The 21,851-nt window shown below is 42.0% G+C and overlaps 1 protein-coding gene and 1 long non-coding RNA gene across 2 annotated transcripts; one reads left to right on the forward strand and one right to left on the reverse strand.

The window, feature by feature from the left end:
• The first annotated feature begins 902 nt into the window (after positions 1-902).
• Positions 903-5,052, forward strand: LOC311309033 (uncharacterized protein). The gene is made up of 3 exons (XM_084438175.1): positions 903-930; positions 1,381-1,478; positions 2,650-5,052. The coding sequence occupies exon 3, from the start codon at positions 2,803-2,805 to the stop codon at positions 4,132-4,134; it is 1,332 nt and encodes a 443-aa protein (XP_084294301.1). The 5' UTR covers positions 903-930; positions 1,381-1,478; positions 2,650-2,802; the 3' UTR covers positions 4,135-5,052.
• Positions 5,053-19,645: 14,593 nt separating this feature from the next.
• Positions 19,646-21,117, reverse strand: LOC311317489. Its single transcript, XR_014630756.1, has 3 exons — positions 21,019-21,117; positions 20,436-20,496; positions 19,646-20,298 (listed from the first exon to the last, which is right to left on the reverse strand). It is a non-coding gene; the product is annotated as an uncharacterized lncRNA (long non-coding RNA).
• Between the last annotated feature and the right edge of the window lie 734 nt (positions 21,118-21,851).

Here is a 21,851-nt window from a genome sequence, read left to right on the forward strand (position 1 = left end):
TACCCAGTGAGAATTAGACAGGCACCCACGTATCTCAAGGACTAAGTGGTAGCAGGGGCAGAATAATCCCCTCGTAGAATCAGACTAGGTTTAAGTGAATTTGTTCAGCACATAAAAGAAGGATTTTTGTAGAATAAGGGGGGAGGAATGTTGTAATGTTCTGATTCATGTTGTATGTTATATTCAGTCAGGCAGTCAGGTGATATAAGGAGAGGGGCTTAATGTAGAGGGGGACCGGAAGTAACGTTCAGCAAGGAGATAACCACCAGAAGGCGTAGTAATGGAGTCTGAAGTGCAGAATGCAATAAAGAGTAAATAACTTTGAGAGTGTATCATCCTTGACTTTATTACAGTAATTGTATAGCAACATGTAAACCTCAGTTGCTGGCGGTCCATCTGATGCCTGACCAGCCTAAGTGCAAATGGGTCAATGACATGACGTGCATATTTTTGTGTCCGGGTTGTTTATTTCCATTTAAAAATAAATTAATCAATTCAAGTCATACATGATTTTATTATATAAAACATGTTTAGTTTGAATCTATTTTCAGTAAATTCAAATAATATAGATTACTTTGTGTTTTGGCAGCTCAAACCCCCAAAATGTCAGGTGGCGCAACCGTCCGAGTAAGGAACAGATTAAGAAAACTGTTAAAAATGGTATTTTAATAATAATTAATTAAATATAAAATACTGTGGCATGATTTTATGTTTGAAACCTTTCAAATAAACACAATTTTACAAATAACAATAGTTTTAAAGCTATTGAGATAATTGGGGGACTTTTGTCCAGCAATTTGAGCTTTTCAAATGTCAGGGTGGCACAACCGTAAACATGGGACTTTTATTTTGAAGTCAAGAGGCGATTGCATCATCCAGATGTTGCATCATCCAGAGGACCCTATCTGACTTCCATGGCTGAGTGAAAAGGTTTGTAGAGCTCTCTCAAATATTGATAAAAATAGCTACTTTCACCTCATAGGTAGGATGGTACACTTTCCATGTCAGGTGGTACAACCAATGTAAAACTAGGAAATGTTTATTTTATCATAAAACTATGTATTCTGTCTTAAAATGATTTGTATGATATTGCTAGCATAGGTCAAAGCTAATGCAGGTGTCCAAGTAGAAGCCTGTTTAATTTGAAATCAGTTGCAAAAGTCAGGTGGCGCAACCCATAAGTCAGGTGGCACAACCCATAAGTCAGGTGGCACAACCCATAAGTCAGGTGGCACAACCTCAAGGAATGCCACTATATGAAATAAATAATGTTATTTAAAGCTTCAATATGCTATGAAATGTTTATTTGTTTCAAGTTAAATATGTTATACACTTTGAAACCTTTTAACAATTATAATTTCTTAATTTTAATCATTTTAGATGCCACTCACAGTCAAAGAGAAAGCTGCACGACACAGGCAGCGCATTCAAAATGATCCAGCTGCAAGAGAAGCATATCTTGCAAAAAGAAGAGAGAGGTAATACATCTTGTGTGTTTAAATCAGATTCTTTTGCAGACAGTGACTAGATTTTCGTGTGCTACTCACAACCGGAAAATGGGCACCAGGATCATGAGACAAAATAGGCCAGCAACACACATGAAGGTCTCGCGTGAGTAGGACGCAAAATGTAGTCACTGTCTGCAAAATAATCTGATTTAAACGGTTCCTTCACAACGGAATATCATTATTATACCAGTTTTTGGCTACATACATCCGTAGGAACTTGGGATATTTTGATATTTGAGATACGATGTCGGGAAAGAGGTAAGAATAGGCCCATTATACCAATTCCTGCCTATTGTTTTTGAAGCTGCGCGTGACTGTCTATTATCATTAATAGACATCACACCGGGACTAGATAAACTATAGTTTTGATAGCAGTTTATTTGCAGTTTTTTATTGGGAATATGCCAGTTTATTTGTTCTCCTGTATTATAGTTACCAGAGGAGGAGGAGAGAGGGAAAGATTGTGAAAACCCGGATCAGCCAGCTGTCCAGAAAAGAGCAGGAAAACCTGAAGCAAGAATGGAAGCAAGACCAGAGAAAGCACAGGGAAAGGAAAAGGGCTACAGAGGAAATCCTGAATTTCACACCTGAATCATTAGATACCACTCCCACAGGTGGTACCCCAGCAGACCCCCAGCCTAACCCTCCCAACACTGACAGAGAGAATATTGTCAGTGTAGATGTAGTGCAACCCAGAGCATCCTCAACACCACAGAGAGTAGCAAGCACAAACAGTAAGACATGGCTAAGAGAGAAAGCAAAGATGCGCAGTAAAATGCACAAAATGAAAAGTGAAATAGAAGCTGGCAAACGAGAATCTGAAAAATTACAAAAGCGCATACAAAGGTTGAGGGCAAAAAAGAAGGAAAAGTCTACAACTGAAAAGAACAGATCAAGGAGAGCAAAGAAATGGCCTAAGCAGAGAAAGGAGAGAGTTGTTGACTTTCTCTGTCGTGATGAGAACAGTCGTTTACTGCCAGGGAGAAAAGATACAGTTACGAAAAACAAAAACAAACAACAGAGGCGTGTGTTAGTTAAGCCTTTGACTGAACTCCATCTGCAGTACAATTCAGAAATGCAAATGTCCGACAAGCTGTCTTACAGACAATTTGTTCGTTATCGTCCTTTCTTTGTCACACAGCCCAAAGCATCAGACAGGAATACTTGTTCCTGCTTGGACCACGAGAACGTCAAACTTCTGGCTGAAAAACTGCAGCAGAAAGGTCTTCTGGAAACTGCTAGCATTTCTCAGCTGTTGACCTCAATTGTGTGCAGTCCAGACAACAGGTCATGCATGTATCGAGTCTGTGCCAAATGCTGCTACAATGAGGTAGAGGTTGCAACACCCCAGATGGTGGAGACTGTGACCTGGCATCAATGGATAAGAAAACCCGTATCAGAGGGGCAGAAGACCTACATGAACTTTGTCAAAGAAGCACAAACAGGAACATGTTCTGAACTGGTTAACCTTTTCAGTCAGAAGCTTGACAAACTAGCCAAACACCACTACAACTGGTTGCACCAGGCCAAAGAGTGCAGGGCTCTGAAAGAAAGCCTAAGAGAAGATGAAGTTGTCCTCCATGTGGATTTTTCAGAGAACTTCTCCTGCAAACTTCACAGAGAGGTGCAATCCTTTCACTTTGGAGGGAGCCGGAAGCAGGCCACTGTCCACACATGTGTCGCTTACACAGCAGCTGGCTCACAGTCCTATGCTACCATCTCTGCATCCCTTCGGCATGATGAGAGAGCTGTGTGGGCCCACTTGGAGCCAGTGCTAAGGGATGTGAAGAAGAACAGCAATCCATCTCCCATAACTTTACATGTGATGAGTGACGGTCCAGTCACTCAGTACCGTAACAAAAAGAATTTCTATTTGCTTAGCACCATCCCCTTCCTCTCAGGCTTCCAGCACGTGACCTGGAACTTCTCGGAGAAGTCCCACGGAAAAGGCGCCCCCGACGGAGTTGGAGGTGCAGTCAAGCGCACTGCTGACTCTGCTGTCCAAATGGGTGCAGATGTCCAGACCCCAGAAGACTTTTACAGCCTCCTAACAGAAAGAAAATCTGAGATCAAGTACTTCTGGGTGAGTGAGGAGGACATCCAAAGATTAGATGAAGCGGTCCCTGAGGTTGTGCCCCCTGTAAAGGGAACGTTGGCACTGCACCAGGTCATCTCCACTGAACCAGGGAAAATCATGCACCGAGAGATCTCCTGCTTCTGCAGCAGACCACATTCATGCCAATGCCACAATACCACAACGGTCAACTTGCAACCAGCCAGTGCCCAAGATGAGAATGGTGATCTGGAAACAGCCAGTGCCCAAGATCAGAATGAACCACAAACAGCCAGTGCCCAAGATAAGAATGATCTGAATGGGAAGTTCATCTTAGTGAAATATGAAGGTCGGCCGTTCGTAGGACAGGTTCTTCAGGTAATTGGTGGTGAGGTTGAGGTGAGCTGCATGGAGCAGTTGGGAAGAAAGAATAAGTTCACTTGGCCGTATCATGCTGACATCATCTTTTACTACACAGCTGATGTGCTCAAAGTGATCTCAGAGCCAGAGCCTCATTCACGGCACACACAGCTAACTCATGCAGACTGGGAGTGCTTTAGTATGCACACATGAAATGGGACAATTAACACTCTACCAGTGTGTTGAGCTTACAACAACACCTCCAATCTGCGCCAGCAGCAGCACCAGAGAGTTAACAGACCATCCTGACCACCACCAGACCATCTTGACCACTACCAGGCCATCCTGACTGCTACCAGACCATCCTGACAGCAACCACACCTTCCTGACAGCTACTAGACCACCCTGACCACCACCAGACCACCCTGACAGCTACAGACCATCCTTACCACTACCAGACCACCCTGACAGCTACAGACCATCCTGACAGCTACCAGACCATCCTGACAGCTACCAGACCATCCTGACCGCTACTACACCATCTAGCCAGCTATCATACCATCCTGACAGTTACCACCAGACCATCCTGCCCTGACCACTACTAGATCATCATGACAGCTACCACACCACCCTGAAAGCTTCCAGAACATCCCAACAGCTAACATACCAGCCCATCCTGACCTCTACTAAATCTCTAATTGTTTTGGACTACGTCAGATATGACTTAATTGTTACCACAATCCATTTTCCAAAGTCAATGAATGTAGTGTTTTCAGACCTTAGAATACATTTAATGAATGAACATGGATATTTGATATTATATATCCTATACAGTATATATGGTATTTGAAGTATTTTGTTAAACATGACTACATTGTTCTTAAATCACAATCCATTTTTATCTGGTATTTTTTATTGTTGCATTCCAGTTGCTATGAATTTGTACGTTTTAATGAATGATTTGAGTATTTGAAATATTTTGTCAAACATGACTTTATTGTTCTTAAATCACAATCCGTTCCAGTTGCTATGACTTTGTTTTTAAATAGGCCTACGTTTTATAGAATACTTTTTTATGAATAATTTGAGTATTTGAAATATTTTGTCAAACATGACTTCATTGTTCTTAAATCACAATCCATTTAATGTCCAGTAATGTTTTAAAATATGTTTTATGAATTAATTTGGTAACAAATTTGTGCATCTAACCAATGAATGCTTTAATAAAGACTGTTGACTAAAACAACTGTTTTTGTATTTAAAATAAAAAAATCATTTTTTTTCAATTATTCAGCATAGTTCTTGTCATTACTAATGTTGTCAGGTGGCACAACCGATAATCGTCAGGTGGTGCAACCAGTTAAAATGCATTTAAACCAATAAATGATGGATTAAAGTGGATAAATTGTTGAAAAGTATGATGTGAACAGCTATTGTATTGAATACATTCATTTGTATATTTGTGTAATAATTTTTCTGTCTTTAAATGTAAAATTGGATGTTAAAAATACTAAATATCTGACCCTTAGAATGCATTAATCTTAAATTATTGTAAATATAATACACAACCCCCAAAAACGAATGTGTTAGGCAATATAGACACTCTAATAGATACTTGACAAAGATTTCCCTTCAAATAAATAATAGGAAAATATAAATAATTTTACACATTTTTGGTTGCGCCACCTGACATTTTTGGGCAGTCAAGTTAAAAATACAGTTAAAAAAAGAATTTAAACACATTGAAATGTTTTTTAACAAATTAGGCTTGTTTAAGCACATTATTACAGATACAAAAATATGCATTTTATCTATTTTGAACAAACTATTTAAAAATAACTTTTTAGAACCCTTATTTGTCATTGACCCAAATGTATAACTATGTGTGTGTTTATTCTATCGAGAATAAATCAGCCTTCAGCAGCAAGAAGTGGTCCAGCTATTTAATACATTGAAGAATATGGTTAAAAGTCCAGTCTTAAAGTCAATGTAATGCTTGTTTTTGTGCTCATGTAAACAGCCTGGAATGTGAAGTGGAAGGGATAGAAGGAGACAGCTGATGCTGCTGTGGCCGTTCAGGGTAGTGGGTGTCAAGAGGTCACACTTAGGCCACAGGGGGGGCCTCTCCTCTGGGGTATTTATGGCCCAGTCCCAATCCCCCCCTAAACCCTCAAGCCCTGAGCCCTCACAGACTTATTGACGTCACCTGGTGAAGTGGTTGAGTGCGAGTGGCTGCAAGGGCTCGAATTGGTATAAAAGGGAATGGGACAGCACTTGGGACATCACATTACATTGACATGAAAACATATTTCTTACTATTGTGGGTGTGGGGCGTTTTATCAAATTTTCAATTTTACATGTTTTTCTTGTAGGCCTTCATGTAAATTAATTTTGGGCTTTGTCAAATCCCCTTTACCTTATCCGAACTCTGTGTTACCCTCAAAACATATCTGTTCAACTTGTTGAAATCATTTCATTTTGTGGTGATATGCGAACTACATTACTGCCTGTGATTCTTGTTTGTGATGAATCCAAGAGTATTAACTTAAGAATGATAATACGCATTCCTGCACCTCACAACTCTTTCCATATTCATGTTGGAAATCTCAATTCAAAGAACCCTGCACCGAAATGGGTGATTAATGTCATACTGTTTTTAACTGGGAAATCATATGATTTAGAGCAACAGAAATCAATGTAATTTATAACCGTAGCCTACATATTTTTACACAAATCACATTATACAAACCCATGGGGTTAATAACCCATACTTAAAAATAATGAAACCAAAATAATTATAAGGCTACTTGTGCAGATAATAAAGTCCAGCTGAAAACATGAAAACATATTTTGTTTTGTAACGTGAACATTAGGGTTGGTTGATCTGTCCGTGCTTGTTTATTGGCTGTTCTTCAGGTGACCCCATGTTTCACGTCACAACGATATGAACTGTGGGTAATTCCCTTAGGCGAAGTATGCAAAAGTGCAGACTTACGGTAAGGGGGCATAAAGGGCTCAAAATGTCTGCCAGAGAGCCCTCATGCACTTGCCGATTTGACATTGGGACACCCCTAAGCCCTCGCGGACTTCGCGGGAGCGCGCCCTTAAGTCTGTGAGTCTGCAAGGGTGGACATTGGGACTGGGCCAATGACACATCTCTATGGGACACTAAACAGACACAACCTAGACTGACAACCAATGGTGATTAAGATATCAAGTTAGGGTGACAGGCGACACATCTGTATGGTCACTCCTCCACCAATCTAGCTTCACCTAAACGGGCAGGCTTAGGCGTGGGGGCTGGGCCGAGAGAGCACTATTTAACGTCTCAACCAAACCTTGAGACTTTGATTTGGAAACGGTAGGTAACTCGGACGGACAGATTCGCTGCTCCCAGCAGAGAGACACGTTGGCCCAGTCCCAATGTCCACCCTTGCAGACTCACAGACTTAAGGGCGCGCTCCCGCGAAGTCCGCGAGGGCTTAGGGGTGTCCCAATGTCAAATCGGCAAGTGCATGAGGGCTCTCTGGCAGACATTTTGAGCCCTTTATGCCCCCTTACCGTAAGTCTGCACTTTTGCATACTTCGCCTAAGGGAATTACCCACAGTTCATATCGTTGTGACGTGAAACACAGGGTTACCTGAGGAACAGCCAATAAACAAGCACGGACAGATCAACCAACCCTAATGTTCACGTTACAAACGTTACAAAACAAAATATGTTTTCATGTTTTCAGCTGGACTTGCTTATCTGCACAAGTAACCTTATAATTATTTTGGTTTCATTATTTTTAAGTATGGGTTATTAACCCCATGGGTTTGTATAATGTGATGTGTAAAAATATCTAGGCTACGGTTATAAATTACATCGATTTCTGTTGCTCTAAATCATATGATTTCCCAGTTAAAAGCAGTATGACATTAATCACCCATTTCGGTGCAGTGTTCTTTGAATTGAGATTTCCAACATGAATATGGAAAGAGTTGTGAGGTGCAGGAATGTGTATACATAATATATTATCATTCTTAAGTAAATACTTTTGGATTCATCACAAACAAGAATCACAGGCAATAATATAGTTCGCATATCACCACAAAATGAAATGATTTCAACAAGTTGAACAGACATGTTTTGAGGGTAACAGAGTTCGGATAATGTAAAGGGGATTTGACAAAGCCCAAAATTAATTTACATGAAGGCCTACAAGAAAAACATGTAAAATTGAAAATTTGATAAAAAAGCCCCACACCCACAGTAGTAAGAAATGTGTTTTCACGTCAATGTAATGTGATGTCGCAAGTGCTGTCCCATTCCCTTTTATACCAATTCGAGCCCTTGCAGCCTCTCGCACTCAACCACTTTACCAGGTGACGTCAATAAGTCTGTGAGGGCTCAGGGCTTGAGGGTTTAGGGGGGACATTGGGACTGGGCCGCTGATAACACCATGCGGGGAGGGAAGTCTAAGACCTTGACTTCGCGCCACAGCCGCAGCCAGCAGAGAAGCAGGGAGAGAGAGACGAGGGAAACATCCCAGAGAAGCAGGGAGAGAGAGAGACTAGGGAAACATCCCAGTGAAGCAGGGAGAGAGAGAGAAGAGGGAAACATCCCAGAGAAGCAGGGAGAGAGAGAGACGAGGGAAACATCCCAGAGAAGCAGGGAGAGAGAGAGACGAGGGAAACATCCCAGAGAAGCAGGGAGAGAGAGACGAGGGAAACATCCCAGAGAAGCAGGGAGAGAGAGAGACTAGGGAAACATCCCAGAGAAGCAGGGAGAGAGAGACGAGGGAAACATCCCAGAGAAGCAGGGAGAGAGAGAGACGAGGGAAACATCCCAGAGAAGCAGGGAGAGAGAGAGACGAGGGAAACATCCCAGAGAAGCAGGGAGAGAGAGAGACGAGGGAAACATCCCAGAGAAGAAGGGAGAGAGAGAGACTAGGGAAACATCCCAGAGAAGCAGGGAGAGAGAGAGACGAGGGAAACATCCCAGAGAAGAAGGGAGAGAGAGAGACGAGGGAAACATCCCAGAGAAGAAGGGAGAGAGAGAGACGAGGGAAACATCCCAGAGAAGCAGGGAGAGAGAGAGACTAGGGAAACATCCCAGAGAAGCAGGGAGAGAGAGAGACGAGGGAAACATCCCAGAGAAGAGAGAGAGAGAGAGACTAGGGAAACATCCCAGAGAAGAAGGGAGAGAGAGACACGAGGGAAACATCCCAGTGTTCCATGTGATTGTATCTTTGTACAATAAATCTATCATCTGTCGCCGCTTCCAATCCCGTGTTGGGTGATTTTATCAATACTGTCACAACAAAGAAGGCTATCAACATCGTGGTTCATAATTAGATGGTGCTGCAACTCTTATCAAGGCTTACAAAGAATTACACAAAGCAGAGCAACATAAGAAGAAGAACGCCAAAAGCCAACATACACAATGCAGAAACACATGCGTACAAGACCAAACCCGTCACATCAGCAATTTTTTTTGAGTCAGCACAGGTGGTGGCCTCTAGATTTGCTTATGAATTACGTTATACGGCCATGCTCTCCACTTAATGTCACCAGAGAATAAAAGAAGTGAACGCACGCAGCAACGACCAGCAACAGAGAAATTCACTGAAAACAGACCGCATGTCGGTATGTTCGCTTCACGCGCTTCCCTCTCAACATGGTCATACAAAACAGCTTGCTGAATTCCGAAAAGATGAATAAACTATTCTGTTTTCGATTCAAATGTGTAGCTATATGACCCTCCCCTGGACTCAAATTAAAAAGAACAGTAACCCTCCCCTGGACTCAAATTCAAAAGAACAGTAACCCTCTCCTGGACTCAAATTAAAAAGAACAGTCTCCTGGACTCAAATTCAAAAACAGTCGTCTAACCCTCCCTTGTTCATTCGAAGTTCACTTCCTAAACCGAAGCCCCAAACGGCTGCGCTCTAATCTTTCAAAAATAAAAAATAACATACAACTTACCGAATTGAGGATTGTCGTAGCCTACAGTGAAAGGCTAGTGAGTAGGTTGTGATGGAAACGTTTGTTTACTCAAAAAGAATAAAGAGCTTGTCTCTTGTTTTCTACAGATGGATAAAGAAATCTTTGCAATGGGGAATCTTTACAGGCGTGACAAACAATGTTCAACTGTGAAAAGTTTCCAAGGTAGAGAGAGACACAAATTACGAACACAATTTAGATACACTTTTGGTCGTGACTGCTAGTCTTTTCAATGCTCTTAACCAATCGGTGAAAGCCGGGAACAATGACGCGTTTCACTGTTCAGACTCTGCAGGCCCGGAGACTTCGAGGGGGCGGGTCAACTGTCAATCAATTTCTACTTTGGCCAATCAGAGGCTGACAATCGTCTTGTCAATCAAAAACTCATTTCGCCTGAAACGGTTGAATCACTTTTTATTTGGTGAATCTTCTTTCTCTTAGGAGAAGGGGTGTGAGACGCAAAGCTAATTTGTCATTAATAAGTGTCAGCTGCGGACGATCAAGCGAACATATTGGACGTCTTTCGAGGTAAGGGAGATTGACACAAGTAACATAACAATAAGCAGTTATTTTAACGTATTTTCAATTAGTTATAACATTGACAGCGCCTAAATGCTCACATTTAAGAACGTAGACGAAGATGCTGAGATGCCTCGTTAGATAAATAGCTAGTTAGTGAATACATCCATGATCCTAGCCGTCACAACGTGGCTAGCTAGGTGTAGGCTATTCTTGACCCAAGTTAACATTAGCAAAGCGGTGTACCTGCGCACATGCACAAACAGAGCAGTGCTTCTACAAAGAAATCTATCATATTTATTTTCTCATGTAAACACTGGGCGTTTGGTGTTGCCAAGCAATTAGGCTCTTTGCACAAGCTCCACTACTTCCTGAAATTCTACAGGCATCCTTATTTCCTGTCCTATACCATTGGATGGAAGTTATTAATCAGGTGTGCCGCTTATATAGATAAACAAATAGACAGGTAGGTGTGTATACATATACACAGTATGCATGATTATGTTCTGTTAAAATATATAATTTGTTGACAGGAAACCAAGAGGTACAAGAGAGTGGAAGAGAGGGGACAGGAGGAGAGGACATAGAGATGAGAGGTGAGATACCTGATGTTAGCCAAAGAGACACTACATTAATTAGATCCTGACAAGTTTAAAAAATTATGTGGATGGGTGGGTGGATGGGGGTGTGTGTGTTTATAGCTTATGTTTATGTTTTGTTAATTTGTGGACAGGAGATGAAAATGGACACCACAGTGGAAGAGAGGTGACAGGAGGAGACCAACATGGACAAGAGTGGAAGAGAGGTGACAGGAGGAGACCAACATGGACACCACAGTGGAAGAGAGGTGACAGGAGGAGACCAACATGGACATCAGAGTGGAGGAGGCCAGGCTGGGAGAGAGGTGACAGGAGGAGCTAGTCTCATGTTTCTAATAGATGGTGTGTTCTCATCAACATTCACTTAAGTTGTGTCCTCTGGATGATCTCCACTGCTCTCAGTTAAAGATGATATTAATCCAATATGATGCATGTTGTTCTTTATAGATCTAGCCTCTTCATTTTGCTCTCAAAGTGCACCAGATTGAAGCACCATAAATAATGACCTCGGTATTACAAAAATCCTGCGTACAGCCCTGATCCTGAATGTTTCAGAGGGCAGATGATAACCTCCTTCTAATCAAGGAGCAGGTGTTCATAACTCTGTCTGCATCACTACACTGTGGTGACATTTTGGTTGTACCGTCTGATCACAACACTAAGAGTTCTCATCTAATTTCTAATTTTTTAACCTATCTGTCTACATGTCTGTCTGTCCATCTCTATCTTTCATTGTCTGCCCCTGTTTTATTATTGTATCCGAGGCTTCACGTTTGGTGATGGGACCTCAGTGGGTGAGAACAGACATGCTGAATAGACATAAAGATCTAGGCATGGGCAGCATCTTTCCATCCATTTAAAAATAAATATGTATTATTTTATGCCAACCTACATTCAGTCTAGCCCTAACCCTAACCTCTTAGAGTGCAGGAAGTGTCGGCCAGCTGTGTCATGTGTGTGTCTCCATTCTCAGCGTCAGTACATCCAGTTTGATAGTTCACCTGGGCCAGCAGACTAAGCAGAGCCTCGACCCAAACAAGGTGTCCTGAATGGTCTCCCAGGTCCGCCTTGTACAACTGAACTGTCAGCCCAGTGTTTCAGTGTGGTCTACAAGCTATTCAATAAAACCTGGAGAAAATTATCTATATCTTGTCTTTACACTTACAGCACACATGCTGCACAAATGATGACCTTAATTGTATGACACTTGTTTTGTAAAATGCACAAGGGTATCTCTAACTTGGCTAGACTGTGGATATGGTGACTAGTCCAGGCCAGTCAGCATGGTATAAGCTGCATACAGGTGAGCAGAAGCTTAAACGCTTGTTCCTTGGCTAGGACCAAGGCAGCTTGCCAGCAGGATCAGGCCTGTGCCGGGAGGTCAGTACATTAGAACCCCCTTAGGCGGGCTGTATGTATCCTAGGTTCTCAAACTTATATTTGTGGTATAGAAAGGTAGAACTTGTTTGGTTGGTTATGCAAGTGTGTGTGTGTGTGTGGTACTGTTGATTTTCCTCCACACTCCTCTCTCAGCCATATGTTTCCCCTATGTGGATCTGAAAACATTGATAGGGATTTAATAAGTTTGCTAAGAGAACTGCTAGTCACCAGAAGCATTCAAGAACATAACCCGTGCTGGAATACTAGTGTATGAACAAATCAATACAAGTAGAGCACATCTACTGACAGGCTGGCTGAATGACTAGAAGACTGACTTGGGACCTCCACTGAGGGCATCCCAGTCCTGGCTATGGATCATTAGGCTAGTGATGCTCCCCTGCCCCTGGGCTAGTGTAGACCATTGCAAGCCTCTACCCACAAGCCATTACATTGATCATAGGCCTACTAAGAGAATACCAAGGGGAGTCTTGGTCAGGCTTTTATCAGGAAGGTTGATGGATTACGTCTTTCAAGCTACATGATTTGCATTAAAAATATAATCTCTCTCACACACAGTCATGTTATCCAGTCAATCTAACTCCATAACAAATTGCATTAGGCCTACGTAACTAGCAAGCTAGCAAACAAAGTCAATGTAGAAAGCTAGCTAACTAGCTAGCGTCATTTCCACCATGCCCCTTCTCCTAAGAGAAAGGCGATTCGCCAAATTAAAAAGTGATTGACAACCGTTTCAGGCGAAATGAGTTTTTGATTGACAAGACGATTGTCAGTCTCTGATTGGCCAAAGTAGAAATTGATTGACAGTTGACCCGCCCCCTGGAAGTCTCTGGGCCTGCAGAGATACACACTTGGAAAATTGAGGGGTCTTCTACAGGGCAATAAAATTGGATCTCTGTATAAAAACGCCTAATGAGAAGCAGGGGGCTTGATACCACAAGGGAACATGCATAATGTGTGGGGGACAACATGTTTACATGTGTACAGTACTTGTTGTTGTTGGCAACCCCGCCCCAATAGCGGACCTAGGACTACAACTGGCTAAATTGGCTCTGATTGAGAGACCTGTGCCACTGATTGTTTGATTGGTTTCCATCTGCCTCGTTAGTATGTGTACAGTATTTCTAGCCTACATGTACAGTAGCTCCCATCTTGTTCTTTGTCTGTTCCATTTGCTGTAGCTGTGCATAGTCCCTGGTGTTTCCGGTGCCATCTTGTAAGTCTGTAAGTTTATAAGCTCTGTCTTTTCTTCTTCACTTGTCGAGTGTATACCTTGGTTTTATTGTTTAGTCTTTGGTTTTGTGAAAACTGCTGAAACCTCAGTGCACCTGTGACAGTTACATGCAGCCCTTGTGATTGCTTAAGTCAGTATGAAACCATCTATGGCTTCTCACATGGCAGGTAACTCAACAAGAGTTCAAGCCCAGGGGGGATGCAGAATAAATATGCTAATACATGTACAGTACATACTCAGGCATTGTGCTGTGACATAATTTTTTTACACTTATTTATGTATTTATTTGTAGCTGTTACTGTTTCTTCATTTTGTTTAAATCTCTTCATCTGACCAGCCTGTTGTCTGCTTACATCTCAATCAGTCCCACCTGTGTTCAATTCAGTCAATCAGTGAATCCATGCTCAGTCCAGAGTCCCACAACTCATTTCCCACAACTCATTCCCATCACAGTATGTAGGCCTACTAATATGTTCATCCAGGATTGCTACAGTGTAAATAAGCTGCGACATTTATCATTTTTTACTTAGAGCTATCTGAAGCCAGCCATGCTCTCCTCATATTCACTGCACATTCTTGCTCAATAAATCTCTAATGTTCATGATTTAAAAAATGACATTTTCATGACATGGTAGATGTAGTGTGAAATGTATTGTGTGCCAGAAACAACCACAAACTACCTCAGATCACAACACCAGATTTAACTTTTCTCCATTTCCATGGTGGCCTGCTATACACTGTCGAACAGTGTCACAATATGGATTAGAGCAGGGGTTCCCAACCTTTCTTCCCCAGAGCCCCCCACTAACACCTGATGGAATTTCCCCCCCCCCCCCCCAAATCGGTGTGAACGTCCAGTCTGTGTATGTTTGTGTGTGAAAATTACATCAGGCGTAAGTTAGGGTACAATTAAGTGCTTCGCCAATGTAGCAGGAATATTAATGTTGACACGATTCATAGTCTCTGATTAATTTGTTGAATTTATTTGATATTGTAGTGCCGTACATACAAGGCTTTTTGGCCCTTCATCAGATATAATCATGTATTTTGCTGTGTGACATGTCAATAACATGATTCTTTGACAAATATTTGTCTAGCTAATATTAGGCCCTCAAATTATCTGAGGTCTGGCGCACCAAACAGAACAATAACAAGACAAGACTGGCTCACTAGTCACCAGACACCAGTCGTCTAACAGGGTTCTTATCACAAACATGCATCAGCAGGTATGTGTGTTCTGATTGGCTGTGTGACAAGCCGCTGTGTTTGTGTGCCTTGTCTTCTCTTCCACAGTTCAAGTTCTGCAGCCTGTTCAGCTATGAGGACTGGGGGAATCATCCCAAACTCCTGCTTCTGCCCAGAAAGGCCAAGCAGCAGGGACGCTGTCAGGGGATGAGCTTCACAGTGAGCCATCTATCAATACACACACACACACACACACAAACACACACAAACACTCACATAGACACCAACAGACACACACAAACACACACGCCAAAACACACACACACAGACAGACACACACACACATGCACACACACACATAGACTGATACACACTCACACACACATGGACACACACGAACACACACATACTGTAGGAGCAGCAACCTTAGCTGGCAGCATCATCTCTGTCTCTCTCTCTGTCTGTCTCTTTCTCTCTCCCAATAAACAGTATTATGGAGAGTTCCCTATGGTGACAAAGAAACGGGCACCATCTTTTATCTTCCGTTGATTAAACCCACCCCCCTCATTTCTCTTCTATCTCAGTACATGCTCAGTTATGGGGTTGGCAAGGAGGTCTACAAACAGGTGAACACTAGACTTCTGTACAGACTTATTAAGGAAATTATCAATCAATCAATGATGTGCATGTGTGTGTATGTGTGTTTATTTGTGTGTGTGTGTGTGTGTTTGTTTGTGTCTGTGTGTGTGATTGAAATGTCTAGTATGTCCGTAGCACGTCTGTAATGTCTCTCTCCCTCTCTCTCTCTCTCTCTCTCTCTCTCCGTCTCACAGACATGCTCCTCCATCCTCATGGCTTCCTCTCCATGGCCGATGACATCATAGTGGGGATCTTGTTGGGGTTTGCGTCCCTGTCTGAGTAGCCAGTTCTTCACTGGCCTGCCGTCCTAACGGTCACCTGGCTACATAGTTCTGAAGCTGTGCCCACAGACCATAACAAGCACATTTGCTCTATGGAAATATGGTATAAAGCCTGATTTACATTGAGCTGCTGTGTACAGGAAGTCACAGATTCAAAACACAACAAAATATGTACAGTAAGGGTTATGGTTCTCCTCACGATAACAGAAACGTATGTGAGAGACTGGGGGAAATTCTACTGATGTAACTGAAATTGTTAGATATGAAGTGAATGGAAAAGAATGTTAAATCCATTGGGTGTTAATCAAAAAATTACATAAATGTGATGCATTTTGATTTAATTAGGTTTATTGCATAAGCCTCATCATTATGTATTTCAAACAAATATATTATTAATCTTGAATAGATAACCTGATTATTATGCATTTCAAACAAATATACGTTATGTATTTTGAATACATAATCTGATTATTATGCATTTAAAGCAAATATACTTTATTTATACTGAATACATAAACCTGGTGATTATGCATTTCAAATAAATAGGTTTTATTACACTGACAAATATGCATCATGTTAAGTTTATTAGGTACATTTATGTTAAAACTTCCTAAAGCAAATTCATGGAAATTTGTCATGCAATTAAATTACATAAATCTTAAAAGTTAGGCTTAAATATTTCTGTGAGTGCAGTGTACCAGTAGAGACCAGTGTATCTGGAGGAGCCCAGTGAACCAGTAGGAGACCAGGCCTAGGTCTGTGTGAGTTTCAGAAGAACATCTTCACTCTTCATAGTGTTTATAATCTGATAATCTGCATCCTCTGCTTGCAGTTTGAGGTCTCCTAGCTGAGCTCTGTGCAACACCGCCACTATGTGGTTGACTGCTATCATTGCATGTTGATGAAGGTCTTCGGGTGGCCAGTTAAATAGTGTTACAGAAACATGACAATAACTAGAATAGCGCTCAGAGAGCACAGACCTCTGCCTGTGATGCATTTCGTCAGCATGTACAGTTCTTTTTTAGTTGAGCAGTTCTATATGGCCAACTTGAAAATGCATGTTGCAGATGAAATATTGATCACCTTGATGAAGCTGAATCTGTTGTAGTGTGAGACCAAGCTGATCAGGGTGCTGTTCTGGGTTTAAAATGACCCGCCATAGGAATTGAATGGGTAAAATGACCCGCTATAGGAAATTAATGGGTAAGACAATATTATGTTCATCCAGCAGATGGAAAACATCCCCATACACACCCACAGCCACAACTCACCTGGGTTACCCGGGTTCTAGGTCTAAAATGAGCCCCCGTTTTATAGTGTTCAAGGCCAAAATTGACTGATCTGTTTTAACTGCTCTTATATGAAGACAAAACCCATAAATCCCCAAATGAATGTGAACCACCTGAAGCATTCAGGTCAATACCATTCTCTTAGTGTACACCACATGCTCCCCCACACGTCCATAGTGTGAAACCACTTGGATACTGAAAGTGTAGAGCCATTACCAGTCAATACAAAGTTATTCTAAGTGATCATCTTTATCCTATTAGTGAAACATATCCAGATGAAAATGATTTATTTCAAAACAGCAATACACCCATCCACAAAACACAAAATCAGTGAATGTTTTGATTTGTATGAACATGATGTCAATATGTTGTAGCCTTCCAATTAATCCACTTAAAACCTAGCTAGTGTTGTGTTCGGCTGCTAACACTTAATAATGGAACCGGACAACAGTGTGCATACGGCTATACTTTTATTCACAGCTCCCATTACAGGCGGCCATCACTCTCGCTGGCTCCCGCATCACTGCCTCGATCAACCTTGACGTCCGTGACGTCATCACGTATGACACATCTCTCCTGTCAAGAACTATGTTTACAGTGTCTGGAAACATAAACAATTTCTCTTAAACGCCAAACAGTGTTTTAGCTTTAAACCTCAATTAACAGTTTCAGAGCCTCTAACAATTACAACTGTAGAGAATAAAATAATAACATAACATGACAAACAAAAACAAACTCTTGTTACTGTCCCATCACCTCATATCACCAAGCTCCCATCACCTCATTACTGCCCCATCACATTTCCTCAATGAGTCTCTTTGGCGCTTTGGTCTGTCTACCCAACCTCCTCTCTATGTCTATGTGTTCACCACACTCACGTATGGGCGTGTCACACACCGGTGACCCTGCACTAGCGCCCTCTGCATTTGTGTCTTCAGTACTGTCTTCATTTTTAGGTACCTTGAGTAAGTGTCTGCGATTTCGCCTGTATGTTACCCCCTCGCGCGTGTGATTAGGTAGTCCACTGCTATGGACGGTTCTACGTCTCAGACTGTCCTCTCCAGGGTTCTACTGTTCTCTACAGGGCTGTAGACTGTTCTCCAGGGTTCTACTGTTCTCTACAGGGCTGTAGACTGTTCTCCAGGGTTGTAGACTTTCCTCTCCAGGGTTCTAGACTCTTAAGCTATTTGATTAATGTCAGATTTTCTGTTGCAATATGTGAGATTCACCCCTTTTCTCTTCACCAAATGCCAATTGAATTAAAAATATATTTCTGTATATGCACTGTGATGCATCCTATATAGTTTCTGGTTGATTGGGGACAGTGTTGTGTGGACATCAGACAAGAAAACATGCATAAACCTTTTTCTTTTACATACGCGAAAATTGGAAATTGGTATATTTGTCACATACCTTCCATCTGCATTTTTCATTACTTTCCACCACTGGGATTTTGGGGGACTAACTGATATGTTATAAAGAACATATGTATGACACAAACAGTTGAAATAATTTCTGTTGCAATTTGTTCAAGGTTATGTCATAAAATGCCTGGACTATAGGGGCAGGGGAGCATCACTACTGATCCATAGCCAGGACTGGGATGTCCTCAGTGGAGGTCCCAAGTCAGTCTTCCAGTCATTCAGCCAGCCTGTCAGTAGATGTGCTCTACTTGTATTGATTTGTTCATACACTAGTATTCCAGCACAGGTTATGTTCTTGAATGCTTCTGGTGACTAGCAGTTCTCTTAGCAACCTAATTTAATCCCTATCACCATTTTCAGATCCACATAGGGGAAACATATGGCTGAGAGAGGAGTGTGGAGGAAAAATCAACAGCACCACACACACACTTGCATAACCAACCAAGCAAGTTCTACCTTTCTATACCACAAATATAAGTTTGAGAACCTAGGATACATACAGCCCGCCTAAGGGGGTTCTAATGTACTGACCTCCCGGCACAGGCCTGACCCTGCTGGCAAGCTGCCTTGGGCCTAGCCAAGGAACAAGCGTTTCAGCTTCCGCTCACCTGTATGCAGCTGACACCATGCCTGGACTAGTCACCAGATCCACAGTCTAGCCAAGTTAGAGATACCCTTGTGCATTTGACAAAACAAGTGTCATACAATTAAGGTTATCATTTGTGCAGCATGTGTGCTGTAAGTGTAAAGACAAGATACAGATCATTTTCTCCAGGTTTTATTGAATAGCTTGTAGACCACACTGAAACACTGGGCTGACAGTTCAGTTGTACAAGGCGGACCTGGGAGACCATTCAGGACACCTTGTTTGGGTCGAGGCTCTGCTTAGTCTACTGGCCCAGGTGAACCATCAAACTGGATGTACTGACGCTGAGAATGGAGACACACACACGACACAGCTGGCCGACACTTCCTGCACTCTAAGAGGTTAGGGTTAGGGCTAGACTGAATGTAGGTTGGCATAAAATACATATTTATTTTTAAATGGATGGAAAGATGCTGCCCATGCCTAGATCTTTATGTCTATTCAGCATGTCTGTTCTCACCCACTGAGGTCCCATCACCAAACGTGAAGCCTCTGATACAATAATAAAATCGGGGCAGACAATGAAAGATAGAGATGGACAGACAGACATGTAGACAGATAGGTTAAAAAATTAGATTAGAACTCTTAGTGTTGTGATCAGACGATACAACCAAAATGTCACCACAGTGTAGTGATGCAGACAGAGTTATGAACACCTGCTCCTTGATTAGAAGGAGGTTATCATCTGCCCTCTGAAACATTCAGGACCAGGGCTGTACGCAGGATTTTTGTAATACCGAGGTCATTTAGTTGTGGTGCTTCAATCTGGTGCACTTTGAGAGCAAAATGAAGAGGCAAGAACAACACACATCATATTGGATTAATATCATCTTTAACTGAGAGCAGTGGAGATCATCCAGAGAGGACACAACTTAAGTGAATGTTGATGAGAACACACCATCTATTAGAAACATGAGACTAGCTCCTCCTGTCACCTCTCTCCCAGCCTGGCCTCCTCCACTCTGATGTCCATGCTGGTCTCCTTCTGTCACCTCTGCTCCTGTCTTTTGTCCATGTTGGTCTCCTCCTGTCACCTCTCCTCCACTGTGGTGTCCTTGTTGGTCTCCTCCACTCTGATGTCCATGTTGGTCTCCTCCTGTCACCTCTCTTCCACTCTTGTCCATGTTGGTCTCCTCCTGTCACCTCTCCTCCACTGTGGTGTCCATTTTAATCTCCTGTCCACAAATTAACAAAACATAAACATAAGCTATAAACACACACACCCCCACCCACCCACCCATCCACATTATTTTTTAAACTTGCCAGGATCTAATTAATGTAGTTTCTCTTTGGCTAACATCAGGTATCTCACCTCTCATCTCTATGTCCTCTCCTCCTGTCCCCTCTCTTCCACTCTTGTACCTCTTGGTTTCCTGACAACAAATTATATATTTTTAACAGAACATAATCATGCATACTGTGTATATACACACCTACCTGTCTATTTGTTTATCTATATAAGCGGCACACCTGATTAATAACTTCCATCCAATGGTATAGGACAGGAAATAAGGATGCCTGTAGAATTTCAGGAAGTAGTGGAGCTTGTGCAAAGAGCCTAATTGCTTGGCAACACCAAACGCCCAGTGTTTACATGAGAAAATAAATATGATAGATTTCTTTGTAGAAGCACTGCTCTGTTTGTGCTGTGCGCAGGTACACCGCTTTGCTAATGTTAACTTGGGTCAAGAATAGCCTACACCTAGCTAGCCACGGTGTGACGGCTAGGATCATGGATGTATTCACTAACTAGATATTTATCTAACGTTAGGCATCTCAGCATCTTCGTCTACGTTCTTAAATGTGAGCATTTAGGCGCTGTCAATGTTATAACTAATTGAAAATACGTTAAAATAACTGCTTATTGTTATGTTACTTGTGTCAATCTCCCTTACCTCGAAAGACGTCCAATATGTTCGCTTGATCGTCCGCAGCTGACACTTATTAATGACAAATGAGCTTTGCGTCTCACACCCCTTCTCCTAAGAGAAAGAAGATTCGCCAAATAAAAAGTGATTCAACCGTTTCCGGCGAAATGAGTTTTTGATTGACAAGACGATTGTCAGCTTCTGATTGGCCAAAGTAGAAATTGATTGACAGTTGACCCGCCCCCTCGAAGTCTCCGGGCCTGCAGAGTCTGAACAGTGAAACGCGTCATTGTTCCCGGCTTTCACCGATTGGTTAAGAGCATTGACAAGACTAGCAGTCACGACCAAAAGTGTATATAAATTATGTTCGTAATTTGTGTCTCTCTCTACCTTGGAAACTTTTCACAGTTGAACATTGTTTGTCACGCCTGTAAAGATTCCCTATTGCAAAGATTTTTTTATCCATCTGAAGAAAACAAGAGACAAGCTCTTTATTCTTTTTGAGTAAACAAACGTTTCCATCACAACCTACTCACTAGCCTTTCACTGTAGGCTACGACAATCCTCAATTCGGTAAGTTGTATGTTATTTTTTATTTTTGAAAGATTAGAGCGCAGCCGTTTGGGGCTTCGGTTCAGACCCGTTTCCAGAATGAAATGCCAGGGGGGGCATTCAATATGTTAGGGGGGGCACATACAAATTGTTTAGGTGCTTTTAAGCCCGTTTTAAGTCGTTTTTCAGCCAGATTTAGAGGGATATCTCATTTCTCATTGTTATTCTAAGTTCTCACCGACACCTACCTCTGTGTGTTTTTGACATAAGTCTATATCTATCTATCTATCTATCTATCTATCTGTCTG

Source organism: Borostomias antarcticus (assembly GCF_949987555.1).
Source record: "Borostomias antarcticus genome assembly, chromosome: 1".
NCBI lineage: Eukaryota > Metazoa > Chordata > Actinopteri > Stomiiformes > Stomiidae > Borostomias > Borostomias antarcticus.